Here is a 14,352-nt window from a genome sequence, read left to right as displayed (position 1 = left end):
GTCAAAAGAAGTTACGCACAACTTATTAATTTCAATACCAACCATCAATCAAAGTTGAAGGATTAATTGTTAAGGAAAGCAAGTGGAAATAAAAATAATTAAATTATGTTCTTTGAAATCAATAAGAATGTCAAAGTTCATAGTGCTCTAAAACATACATATAGAATCCTTTATAAGGAAATAGTTCATATATGCATTCACTAAAACTATTGCTTATTGTGTCATTATTTATGGAACAACATAAAACTAGTATAATTGCATATTCTAATTACAGGTAATGGTATATTTTTTTTTGCATTTCTTTAATTTGTAAGAGAAATTTTCTGATGATCATAAGATATGCAATTGATTCGAATCATGTTATGCGTATGAAAAATAATTTATTGATATAATAAAACTTAATAAAGTGATATCTATGCCTCAAATTGAACTAGTCTAATCTTAAATTAAACATCATTACATGTAACACTTTTAAAGTATTTATTGAACATGTGGAAGTATTAATCCAAGATTTGAATCTGGGTCAAGAGAAATTATATGGCTCATTATAATATGACCAAACCTTACTCAAAATAGAATAATCAATTGATAGATATAGCGAATGCATTTTAAACAAGTAAAAAATAATTAATTTTTTTTTCGAAATCGATGTCAAAGTTCATATATGCATGCACTTAAGATAAATATAGAATCATTTATAAAGGAACAAAAACATTAAAGGTAGTAAATTGATAAAATTATTTAATATAATCATCTAATTAGTAATTCACAAACACTCACAAGAATTCTCAACCATACTCGATGTTTTTTTATCTTTTTCTTCAAGTTTCTAACTAAGTCAAAGGATTCAATAGCATATGGCCATACAATCCTAAATATTTTTTCTTTTATGGATGTACAAAATTTATTTCTCCCTTGATAAATACCACTTACATTTCAACTCTTTATCACAATCTCACACAAGTTTAAGTTTGAAAATAAATATTCATTTTCTTTGGAAGGTAATTCACAATGTTAGGTGGACTATTTGTTGGAGACTCATGGGATAGAAAACTCAAGCGAAAAATTGAGGAGTTATGTACCATGGATAAAGATTCAGAAGAATTGTCACTCTCTTTGAGTCTTGGAAGCAACAACATGGTGCATGAATCATCCAAGAGGAAGGTCGAAGAGAGTTCACATTTTGATCTAAAACTTGTCGAAAACTCCAACAATAAGGAATTGATCAAAGCGAATGAGCAACAATTCTCTTGTAAGTTTTGCTGCAAGAAATTTCCCAACTCCCAAGCTTTGGGAGGACACCAAAACGCTCATAAGCGTGAAAGGAACCTCTTCAAGATGAACAGAGAACTTTCTATGGGTACTTTTGAAGCTGGTTTTGACCCATATCCTTATCCATCAATGACAAATTATCACCACTTTCCTGATTCACATCCTTATAGGGCTCATATGCACCCAATGGCTCACATGTCTCTCGTACATTGGCGTCGTTTCAAAGTTGGTTATGGCAACCAAGTGATGTACAACATGCCTTTCTTGGGTCACCAATTTGGGATGACTTTCGATCCATCCACTACAAGTGTTGAACCTCCACATAGATTGACTCATAAAGATGCATACTTTGGTTATGACCTTCCTCAAATTTCTCCACTTGGAGAAGATATAATTAATAGATCTATCACTACTCATAACGATCTTGGAGGCCTTCAAGGAAATCATTATATAAGGAACCAATAGGTTTTATCTACAAGGCAAACTTGTTCCTCAAGCTTTAATATTTTGTTAGGCCAAATCTGATCTATGATAAATGACTATATAGTCTCTCTTGTTTCCTTTGATAATTCTTATTTTTTGTCTCTGATTGGTTAGGATATCCTAACCAATAATTTAATGAGACTAATAAATAAGAACCTATCATGTTTAAGGCTTTTAAAATAATTTTTTTCATTTTGTATTTTTTTACTATTACTACGCTTATGATTTTTTTATTTACCTTGTCAATTGGATTCCAATGTTTAAATGTTTTGCAAATTGAAATAAATTTGTAATTTAATTTTCAAATGAAAGGTATTGTCTATATCTATTTGGTTATGGTGATTTCTACCTTGATATAAGTAATGAGTTTAGATATAAGTAACGAGTTTAGATATAAGTAAAGAGTTTAGTTAAGTGCAATTATCACGGGGGTAAAAATTGATATATATATATATATATATATATATACTATCCATCACCGATAACTCATCTTCAATAATGTCAAACTAGGGAAAAGTGTGATCAATTAGAGTTCATGCATGTAATTGTGGCATCCCCATTCGTGGAAGCTTCTTTATCTTATTTTTTACTTTATCTTTTATTTTATTTATCTTTAAGTTCCCTCTCTTCAAATAAAAAATTCTTAGAGGATTTACTCATGTAAATTCAATAAGACAACATAATATATTACTAAGTTATACACATCAATAATTAGTTTTTAGAAGAAAAAGAATGGAAAATGACATATTCGGTAACTTGTATATCTTTGAGAGACAATTTAAGAGTTCCAAATATATTTTACATTAGAAGATACATTTTTCTTAGTTGTCTTGCTTAAATTTATGAGTTTAAAATCTATAGACTGACAATGTAAAGTTTTTTACACTTTCAGCCTATCATCCACCATCGATTTGTAATATTTTTATTTGAAAGTCAATGATAGCTAACATATAAATAGTGATGATTTACTAAAAATGTAAAAAACACTTATATTATCAGTGTATATATATTAAATCCTAAATTGGCAAACACATTTTCATTATGAGGAAATTTATAGAGTGAGATGGAATGATGACATTTAGAGATAAATCAAAGATATTTATTAGATATATTAGAGTATATATATTGAAAAAGTGTTGAAATGCTTAAACATGCAAATAAGTTTGTCTAAGGCTCAGTTCCCTTATACTTAGGAGGAAAATGACCACATGGATTAGACTCCATATATACCCATAATAAGATACCACTCAAATCTAAGTGATCATTAAAAGATAACTATCAAAAACATTCTAGAATACTTGATAATGACTAAGGATATATTCTTAATATATGAAGGGGAAGAAGATCTATCTAGAAAGGATTACATCTATACTAACTTTCAGTCTAATAAGGATAACTCTATATTGCAATCATTTGTCATTGTTTCTTGAGTATTGGAAATATAAGTTGGAGGAGCAAATGGTTGAATCTACCACTAATGCCAAGTATATTTGTTTTCCCCAAAGAAGGGGTATCATTAGGATCAAGAAGCTCTTTAATGAACTTGACATGATTATTAGCACTTTAGACTTATATTGTATTCATATTAAAGCCTATTACATAAACTATGTAACGCAGATCACACAAGGTGAACAAAGATTGTAGGTGTGAAAAGGAAGAAGAGAGAAAGGAAAAGATGATGGTCATGTAATAATTTAATCTCAAATTTTAGATGTAATTATAATGGAGTTAGGATCCATTAATACCATGTATCAAACTTAACACTAACACCAAATCTAATTCATTTATCTTATTTACATCTAAAGGTCAAGATATACTCATTAAAAAACATGAGTATGACATTATTTTTGCTTCTCAAATCTCAACCTACCATCCTCTCTCTTGGTCTAGTTTTCTAGTTTCATAATTGTCAAAACAAAGTCAGTTCTTTTTATACTAAATCCAATATTATCAAATTTTGTTCTTAGTAAATCTAGTACCAAATTGTCCCAAAACATCACAATAAGTTTAGGACTTTAGGCATCTCATCATAAATACATCAATTAAGTGCAGAAGTGTATCATCACTCCTCAACACACAAAAATGCAGCCTCTTGAGACAAATAAGCTAAGCTAACGTGAAGATAGGGATGAAAAAATTAAAGCAGATAAGAATAGATAGATAAAAATCTAATTAAAAGGTAGATTGATAAGGGGAAATAATGTGATATTTTAATGAATTAACCTGAGCCTTTAGATATAATTAGAATGAGTGGCTTATATTTGATACAGTGTTAGGTTTGACACTTGGTGTAATCCTAACTTGTTATAATGAATGGATCAAATTTTATGTAACTATGAAGTTTGAAAAATGGTGTCAACCTATCCTAACTCATCCAAGTAATTCTTATATCTTTTTTTTCTTTTACATAATCGAACACTTCATTCTTGTATTTCTCTTCTTTATTGAATTTATTGTCTAGACATGTATAAATAAACCCATATTAAGTATCCTCAAGACACCAGGAAAACAAAATTTGCAAATTCTACATCACACCAAGTGTAATGTAAGTATAGTTTTGAATAGTCAAAATAGTAAAAAACCACTTACCTGTTTAATAGACAATAATAACATCAACTCATTCTAACAAAAAAACCTTGCCTTCTAGTAAGTGTAGTATTTTGCATAGTATAAAGATCAGTCCTTTGGGTTTTAGAGAGCCTCACATCCCAGGTAGTGAAAGTGAGTTCAATAAAAGAAAAATGTGGTACCAGATTAGTCATACCAGAATGTTGCAAACCTGAATCCACTACAGATTACCAAGTCATAACCGTTCCCTAGCCCCACCCTAAGCTCAACAAGAATCATATTTGGGTAAGCTCTAGCATACAAAACTTAAGGGGACCACTTCTTTAGTTGCTTGAAGATCATCACACTACCTGTTCAAAATAAAACTTGATCGTCTCCGGACTAGGCTCGAAAGAGAAGCAAATTCACTTTTCAGTAAACTTACCTGGTTAAATCCATCCCGTTTGTTACAACTCATCGTGTTTTTCAGATTGTTCCGAATTCAATAACTCCAGTTTGTGTTGTAACTCCTGTTACATTCCACAGTTACCATTAATACCATATCTGAGAGGTAAAACAACACTTGTTTTCGAGGAATTAGAGAAGTACCTTCAGCTTTTCCTCCTGACAAAGGGCTGGGGTAGATAATATAGCTACATACCTGCCATGAGGCCCATGAAACAACAATGAGAAAAAGAGAAAGCATCACAGAGAAAACTGTGATGGGAGGTGCATAGTTATTTAAACAGGGGAAAAAAGCATTCCGTACTCGCAACGGCTGGGTTCATCAACATCAGCAACCTCGTTTTTCAACCCGCATCTTAGCTTGACCTGTTAAAACACAACCATCATGCCAGGTTCACAAATCTGAACATTTTACGATCTTATTTCCATGGGAAACTCCGCTGACTAGATTATTATAATTTTTTAAGTGGAATGTATGGAAACTGAAATTGGGTTGCCCACAGTTGCAAAAGTTTCACCAATCATAACTCCCTAAGTATGCCCGAAACCCAGGATATCTATTAGTTTTAATATTATACTTTAACATTGAACTTGGTCGTTTTAGAATAAATAGGGGGCAAAATAGTGCCTTGTGAAAACCGTAAGAAACAACTGCTTATTATTTTTAAAAACCGGAAATATTTACCTTCAAGCTCCTATCGGGACCATTCCAGCAGTTATCACCATTAGCAAACACCATTACTTTGTATGAGTCCTCAAATTTGTCCCAGCTCCTGTATAGAGAACAAAACTGAATTATTTTTTCCACTTTCAGGGAGTTCTCACCAACTAATACTTGCATACTTGCAAATTATCCCAAAACCTTACCCCAAACGAGTGGAAGAATGTCCCTCATCCTGAGAAGCCTGTTTATAGGGGCAGACTTTGTAAGTGTACCTGTACAAAATTTTCCATTATCAGAAAGTGAGATGAACAGGAACCACCAAACTAGCAGTATCACAAAAATGTCAAATATATCAGAAAGTAAACCAGTAAAGGAGAGAAAATATAACTTGTTCTGCTTGCTCTCAAAGCAACGATCATAGAATGAATAAAACTCCTTCGCTGGACCTGTATTATCAATTCCAGATTATTCAAGCAAATTCCATAACATACACATATATCTAATATTCAAATGCTATGAGAGCAACAAATGGTACCAGCATAATACTAACCAAAATCTTGTTTTAGCTTTTGTGTCAGACTCGATATTCTAGACTGTATTTTAGACAACTTGGTACTTGACTCATCATATTCCTTGCGTATACGAGCAGCATCTAAAGAAGCCAAAGAAAAAGGCATAATTTATATCCATCGTCTATCTGGATATATAATATTTGTAATGAAGTGTTAAGATGTACCTGTCTGGTTCACTGGAGTCTGGAATAAATTAACAGCATGAAAAATGTTCCGCACAGATTTCTGTATTTTCTCTAACCAAGAAGGATTGTCCGTTGTGTCATCTGAGTTCATTTGAATCATCTTATCACAAGTCCATTTATATACCAAACAAAGATAAGAAATTTGCATTGATTGCTATAAAGAACCTGACAAGTCTGGTTCAGCATCAGTCTCAGATTTGTAAGAGGAACTAGGGTCATCATGCTCGTCCTCTCGAAAGTCGTCATCTTCATCTTTGCTGCTGTCATCATCAGTTTCAGAAGCATAGCCATCATGTTGCTCATTATTTGTCTCATTTGGAATATCTTCCTGATCTTCTTTGTCTGATGGAGCATCAGCTTCAGCGCTTTGCTTATCAGTATTTTCTCCTGTCCACCGAGAAGCAACAAGCCGGCCCAATTCCTCCTTTGATAATCCCTCAGTATTTTCAGATACATCATCTCCCTATAGATATACCCACAGAGAAAAGAACAAGCAGATAAGCCAAGTGGGGGAAAACTGTGACGTTTTTAAGATATTTCTAAACTAAAACCCCATCCATAAAAACTGCAGTGGGTTGTTAGAAATAACTATGTTGAAGACTGGTAGCTTGATTATCTCTAATGCAAATGAGAATGCCTATAAATAACTAGACATCAACAACTAGAACTTTTAGATACTCCCTCTGATCCTTATTATAGGGCACCATGTAGAAGGTTTTTGTGTTCCTTTCTATAAGGCACTTTACAATTTCTATGAAGCATTTATTATTATTTTCTTCTTTACCATTATTAAAGTCTTCAAGCTTTTCTCTTTCTTTTTTGTCTGTGATAAATCAATAGTCCATATATAGTGGGATTAATTTAAAAGTTTGTCATCTTCAAGACTAGAAAGAAGTACTACAGCATTAAATGAGGGTAAAATTGTAATGCTGTAGCATTTTTTTAATTATCAAGAAAGTAAACTAAATTAACTACTTTTGTTGGTCTTTGTAATTTAGTTGGAAGTGTCTTATAATGACCGAGGGTGAGCCTCAACGCAACAATAAGGTTGATTGTCTTGTAACCAAGAGATCATGGATTCAAATCCTGAAAACAGCCTTTTCGCTTGCGAGGATAAGGCTGCACACATCTACCCTCCCCGAACTCTACTAGGTGGAAACCTCATAAATTGGGCGCCCTGCCATGTAATAACCAGTGGGATTACAAGAAAAGACATGAACCCTACTCTTCACACTTGTCTTTATGCAAAAAAGATAATTAAAATACAAACCTAGCCACAGAAAAAGACAGTCACGAATATAATTTGAATTCTAAGTCTAAACTCCAAACCATTTATAAGGTCATACAACTTAAGTGGCCAGTAGTGGCAAATTGCGATGCTATCACGCCAGAGCAGAGCTCTTTGAAACGAAAAATTCAGGTCTGTCGCATTAATTTGCAGCCCGTTGTTGGCACAATAAGGATAAAAGGTCAAACCCCAAAAACCATAGGAAAGATTTAGATATCAATGTTTTGTCAACGGACATGTAGACGATCCCGCCTAGTGGAACTAAGGCTTAATGTTATGAATTTGAGGTATTTGTTAATCAGAATTAATTTTTATATATTTTATACCTCTAAACTTAATAAATTCATCAATCTTGATTATTATTTACATTGATCTAATTTTATGAGAATATTATTTTTATTCGAAGATCAATGAAAATAGAGATGGTGAAATATGCAAAGTTTTGGAAAGAAATATTTGAAGCCAATATATGAGCCTCTTACATTAATCACTATGGCTGAAGAAAGTAGAATTGAATATTAGTTCAATAACAACTAAAAGAGTAATTTCAAGGCAAGAACTCCACATGAATATTTTCTTTGAGAATTTATAAAGGGAAGAAATTATGTGTGGGGAGTTGAAAGAGACAGACTCACATTGATTTTTGAATATTGTATATTGAGTTCGGGAATAGCGTGAAGATTGGATAGAGATATACATATATGTAAATAAGAGAAGATATAGCCAAAATAAAGGAGAGAAAGCCAAAGAAGTAATCACACAAGCCCCATTAAATATTTAGAAGATAATCATAGAGATATTTGATTTGAAAATATGTGATGGGATTCATATCTCCAAACACCTAGAAATAGAGAAAATCATGAAGAAGGAAGAAGACAAGCAACACACAACAACTTCAGAGAGAGAATTCAATTCAAAGACCGAAGCTTCAAGGCGGAGGCTAAGAGAATATTTTTTTATTTTATTCTTCTTCATAACTGCCTCTCCATGCCTAGACTCATGTTGTGCATAACTTGTAATCTAAACATGGATGAGTAGTTTTCTTATTCTAGGGATTGGGATTAACTATTTGCTAACAATTAATAATAGCGAAGTTTTGATTTTCTGTTTTGTCAATGTATGTTTGTTTTATATTCAGTTATGTTATTTTAATGCATGTGATTGTGTTGGTACTCACTATTGCATGACCATGGATGTTAGGGGTACTGATAGGAGAACCCTAATGTCTGATATACATAATTGAACTTAAGGTTTTAAAGCATGAGAGTAGGTTTAATCCCTGAGATGGCTCAATGAATATCATGGATCTTAATGGGTCTGATATACTGTAATCTTCACCATAGTGGAAGTTATGCGTATCAAATACACTATTGTCTTACGAGAGGAAACAATAGTTACCTTAGCACAATTCACCTTCAAATATGACAGATGTCTTTATGGATTTGTTACTGTTCATTGTGGTGAAACTAATCTTTGGAATAATTTCTCTTTTGAATTAATTTATATTTCATCTTTTATTATCTTATCTTCTTAATGTCTTATCTTTTATTTTATTTACTTTATCTTTAGCAGACTCCCACCTAGTGGGATTAAGGCTTGGTTGTTGTTGCTGTATTCAAATTATTTATACTTTTTTAGAATGGATAAATAGAGTTATTAAGAAATATTTCCCGTCCAAGTGGATTCCATACTCTTTTATTAGTTGCGATAAAATGGTACACTTGCGGTATTGCACGCACCAATTGCCAGATTGTCATGATACCTTTATGCTTTCTTTTTAGAGATAGGAAATCAGAGCATAAAGTGCATTTGCTAAACTAGGCAAGAATTTTTTTTGCAGATGTAATATGCAGTGATAAAAAAATAGCGGATAAGGTAGATAAGGAATGAAAAAAAATAAGTTTGACGGGAAAGCCTAGCAATACCTGTTCGTCAGCAATCATATCAAGAAAGTGTTCAAGCAAGTAAAAATCAATTAAAATATGTAAAAATGAGAAGAAGAAAAACATCTGTAGACTCCAATCTTACTGAGTAGTGACTATGGACTGTGGAGGTACCTTATTGATGGTTTCATCAGGTGACTCTTTCTTTTCAACCTTAATGTCGGTGTCAGATTTAACATCAGGTTCTCCCTCAGCTTCTGTTCCAATCTACATCAAGAAAAGGACAAATTAAAATGTTCAGCAAGTTCCAGAAAATGTCGCTTCAATTACAAATAAAAAATATAAAACAGGATTGAAATAAAATTTTCAATCTCGAAGACATACATGCACCTCTTCATTAAGCAAAGATCCTTCACTTCCAGGACTATCACTGGCTCCATCATAATTGTCATGTGCATCTGCTAACTTGTCCCCAGCTTCAACCTATAAGAAAGCTTTTAATGTTTTCAACCAGTTACCACGTAATGGGATAGTGAGACATAATCAGAAACAAATACACCCATACAACTTAAGGAAAAATTATGCAGTCTGCCTCACTAGGGGTGAGCATGGACCAAGTTGAGCCGATTAGGGCCGGGTAAAGGCTTGTCCATTACCCGGACCTAAATGTTGGTTGGTCATTTTTTGAACCCGGTCCTAGACCTAACGGTAACTCGACCCTAAATGATGATTGGGTCAGCCTGTGAACTCGACCTCGGTCCTAGACCTGATTAAATATCATTCATACCTATTTTAGATAAAGTCTTCTCATTATTAATTATCATTATGGACATGTAATTTAACATATAAAATGATATATGTATATATAATGTTAATCATATATATCATGAAAAATTAGAGAATCAGTTATACTTTCGACCAAAGAGGTGTCGTTACTTTACACAATTGAAAAGAGGCACACATAAACATAATGAGTGTGTTTGTCCTCTATCCGGCCCTAAATATTGACTGAGTCTAATTCTTGAACCCGACTTTAGACCTGATGAGACTCGACTCCATTCGGACCTGAACATGATCGGACCATACCGGGTGAGCGGGTAGGGTCAGTCCTGCTCACCCCGATGCCTCACCATAGGATGGGTGGAAATGATCATTATTAATTAAGTTTTTATCATTGTTTGCAAGTATAGGTAACCAAATAAATTTGCAAAAAAAGTATACTTCCTTGTAATAAAAAATATTCGCAAGTTAATTTAGAGGTAGGCATAGTTCCTTGCAATGTATTACCTTTTTTTAACGATAACATGGCTAACTTAAGGTTTACTAAAATATCATTAAAAATCATATACACACAGTGCCATCTCGTATTGACAACTGAATACCAGATTAACATGTTCAAAAGTAGAATAAAGTTCTTCGGGACAACATATTCTGATTATACAGTGAAGTTTTGCAGCTTAAATAGCAAATACTACCAAACCTGATCTGCAGAAGAATCATGTAGAGTTCCACTTTCATCATGGTTACTTGTGACATCATTTTCTTCAACATCCAAATGCTTGTCAGCTTCATTTCTGTGCCCTGTATCCTCGTCACCAGATTTAAAATTTCCTCCATTAGCCTTCTCTTCAGCCTCCTTTTTCTGCTTCTCTTCTTCTTCCTTCTGTAAACGCTCCTTCTCCTCTGCCTTCTCTATTTGTTCTTTATGCTCTTCAATGGGAGATAAAGTGAGGTTATCAAAGAATTGTTACAAGAATGATGAATCATAACATTTGTATTTCCCTCCTATTCAGTTCTATATCCATAAACAATCAACCATGTTATATCCCAACATGGAAAATGTGCCCCCACCTCAACATTGGAAAAATGCCCAAAGCAGACCCTCACTCCCGACATGTTAAACAGACTGATAAAGATGACCCGATCTCATCATATGTGTCTTGTTCATCAAAAGTAGTTGGGTGGTCATGTGTGTAACTAAACAGTTGGTTCACTCTTTTTCATCTATATTCCAAATAATACAATTGAAGGTTTTTTTTTGCAAGCCAATAAAGGCATCTAACATAACAATACTACAATCCTGCATCCCTAACCAGATTTCTCCATCATTTACCCGATCCTACAAATGTAGAATACACATATTACAACATGTAGCATTATTAAATTACTCTCAAGCATGTTTTGACACAGTGTCTTCTTGTTTTGTCTTTGTATGGGTAACCATTATTTTTACAATCAAATTCTTCTATAAAAAAATGCATGCAAATCATATATCTTAAAGGATAGAGAACAAAAAGGTGATACCCTTCAGCTGTTTCACAAGCCCTTTAAGGGTACTTTCTTCTTTTTTCAGTTTTGAAAGTTCTGATTGATCCTTCTCCTGAGCTAATTTAGCTTGTTCAATTTCTTGTTTTCGCAATTTAACACCCTCTTGATATGTTGCAATCTTTTTCTTCAGCTTCTCTCGAGCAACTTTCCCAGACTCCCAGCAAGTATTTGGGCAGTTCACTTTACCATCATATTCATCGGTTCCATCACAACAGTCTACACATTATGGCAAGAAATCAAAATAAATACTTTTGAGCTAACGAAACACAGGACTCTAGATATAATCCAAACCACAGCCTTGTAATTTGTTGGATAACAAGTTATTGTTTCAATAAATTATAAAAGAAAGGGAAAACATTCTTAGATTATGTGCATCTACAAATACTTAAACTAAAGATGCTTTTGCAAGTGTTTCGTATGTGCACAATGTTAGTGAAGGGTCTAAACATGCCAGACTCAACAAGACTGGTATTAGTTATGGGACTTGGAAAACATAAATGCAGCTAAAATTACCTTGAACGTATATAACAACAACCAAACTATTTACCCACTAGGTGAGGTGGGTGGATCAAACTGTGTCATTATGTCCTAAATAAATCATGTCTATAGAAATTGGAAAACTATTTATCTGAAACCCTCTTATAGTTTCGTCTAAAGTTTTTTCTTGGTCCTCCCCTTCCTCAAGCAGTTGGGAAACCCTCCATCTGATCTACCCTCTACGTTATGAGTTCTATACATCTCCTCCACACAGGTCTTGAACATATAAAAATACAAAGGGAATAATTGTAAAGGCAATGCCCAGTAAAATTTACATCAAGTAACAGCTTCTCTCCATGAGCATCTTTATATATCTATGTTGTAGACTATATGAATAATGCCAATGATAATAAACAAGATATGTGCACCAGACCCAAAAGTGTTTACCTCATAAATAAAAAAGATCGCTTAAAAGTGACAAATAAATGCATAATCAGCACTTAGACTATAGATCGGGTTCTAAATCTTTACATAAAGGATGAACATCATAATGTTCTATCGTAGGTCATGGCTACAGATAAAAGTACTTAAAGCTACATCATTCTTAATGAGTTTGCCAATAACTTTTCTTAGGAGACTAATCCCTTTAGAATTGAGGTTTGTCTATCCCAGTAAAGTCTTTTCCATACTAACGAAAATCAAATCGGTGACATCGCTGGTTGTATTGTTCCTTCATTACTGGTGGTACTAAAACATAAAATGAATAAGAATAAACATAATCCACTGACCGCATATTCCATCATTCACTCTCGACGAAAAGAGGTAAACAGGAACATGCCCTGCATTCCGACAATAAAATTTTCCACCCGGACATGCTGATGTACCTGGTCTCAAAAAAAACATGTCAAACAAATGTTACAAACAACCATGATCCAATATAAAAGAAAAAAGAAAAAGAAAAGAGAGATAAAATGGACCAGGTTCATCGGTGCCATCGAGACAATCACAGAAATTGTCATTGAGTTGTTGTATAGTGAATTTTCTAGATCCATCTTTACATTTTATTATATCAGAAGACTTGTAATATTTTTCATCTGTCACAAACAAAAACACACGTTAAGTTTATTATTCAGATAACAATGTAAAATAAAAGGGGTGAAAAAAGGTGGAACCTTGGGGAGAAATTCCGAGGAATTGGTTACTGGGTACCGAAGAAGAATAAGAAAATGTGAAGCACAAAAACAACGCCAATAGATGAGAAATGAGGATTATGATTTCCGTTCTCAGCTTCATCTTGTTGTTCTGCCCCAAAATAAAAATGTAAATTGATATAAAAATAACAATAAAATATATGAAATAATAATAATGAGTGTAGATTTGATATAAAAAGATTGCATACTGTTTTAGAAACGAGAAAGGAGTGATTGTTGATCTTGCGAGGAAAGCGACTACTGGAAAGTACTGAGTGCTAATTTATCTAATCAAATCAGATTTGAGAATCAGAATTCGCATTTCATTTTCAACCCTCAACATTCTCAATGAATCTTAACTTCTTAATTGTTACCGTTTTTTTTACGCAAGAGCCTGTTTTTTACTCTATTTTTTTGTGAGAGGTTATTGTAAATTTGTAATTTTCTTTTAAAATTATAATTAGAGACTTATAGCTTAAAAATAATTAGAGGATATTAAAATTGAGAAGGCATGTAATTAACAATAAATAAAAATTGAAAAATAGACTGAGCTAAGAAGTTATTAATTAGATATGTGATTTTGTGGTTGAAGAAACACATAGCAATCATAGAGAATGATTTATCTTTGTATAAATACATCTGAAGTATCCCATCCCAGTCAAATGGCTCCTCCATTGATTGGATTGGACTGTGTCGGTCAAGCTCAGACATATAACGAGGTCTTATATCATTAGGATTCATGATACTAGTCGACTAGTCGAGCTAGTAGAAGAAGACATGTCATCAACTGAATACGACCTCATGCCAGTACATGGATCACGCCTCTGCCACCAGTATGTTGTGTTGCCAGTACTTGCCACATGTCGTCTCGTCTGTAGTTCTCACCTAACTTCTTGCTTTAAGGCAAAAATAGGCCTTGACTGTGGGGATTCCTCGAAGCCACGTTTCTCGTCTTAATGGCAAATTTACTTCCCTTGTATGAGTGCATTCTATAAGTA

The 14,352-nt window shown here is 33.3% G+C and overlaps 2 protein-coding genes across 3 annotated transcripts; one reads left to right on the top strand and one right to left on the bottom strand.

Annotated features, from left to right (window-relative positions):
- Positions 1,012 to 1,737, top strand: LOC109350422. Its single transcript, XM_019591659.1, has one exon. It carries the CDS (start codon positions 1,012 to 1,014, stop codon positions 1,735 to 1,737), a length of 726 nt encoding a protein of 241 aa, XP_019447204.1.
- Positions 4,376 to 13,685, bottom strand: LOC109349513 (glucosidase 2 subunit beta-like). Of its 2 annotated transcripts, none has more exons than XM_019590343.1 (18): positions 13,564 to 13,685; positions 13,337 to 13,466; positions 13,142 to 13,258; positions 12,953 to 13,048; positions 11,664 to 11,903; positions 10,840 to 11,069; positions 9,744 to 9,842; positions 9,534 to 9,626; positions 6,354 to 6,651; positions 6,168 to 6,269; positions 5,982 to 6,083; positions 5,820 to 5,877; positions 5,635 to 5,703; positions 5,453 to 5,540; positions 5,072 to 5,133; positions 4,912 to 4,963; positions 4,748 to 4,832; positions 4,376 to 4,673 (listed from the first exon to the last, which is right to left on the bottom strand). In XM_019590343.1, exons 2-17 carry the CDS (start codon positions 13,455 to 13,457, stop codon positions 4,770 to 4,772), a joined length of 1,890 nt encoding a protein of 629 aa, XP_019445888.1. In that variant the 5' UTR covers positions 13,458 to 13,466; positions 13,564 to 13,685; the 3' UTR covers positions 4,376 to 4,673; positions 4,748 to 4,769. The 2 variants fall into 2 exon arrangements, with proteins under 2 accessions (XP_019445888.1, XP_019445889.1); XM_019590344.1 differs by having other exon boundaries at positions 9,750 to 9,842.

This window comes from Lupinus angustifolius, chromosome LG06 (assembly GCF_001865875.1).
Source record: "Lupinus angustifolius cultivar Tanjil chromosome LG06, LupAngTanjil_v1.0, whole genome shotgun sequence".
Classification (NCBI taxonomy): Eukaryota; Viridiplantae; Streptophyta; class Magnoliopsida; order Fabales; family Fabaceae; genus Lupinus; species Lupinus angustifolius.
Note: the sequence above shows the minus strand (reverse complement) of the source record. Positions and strands in the feature narration are given on the sequence as shown.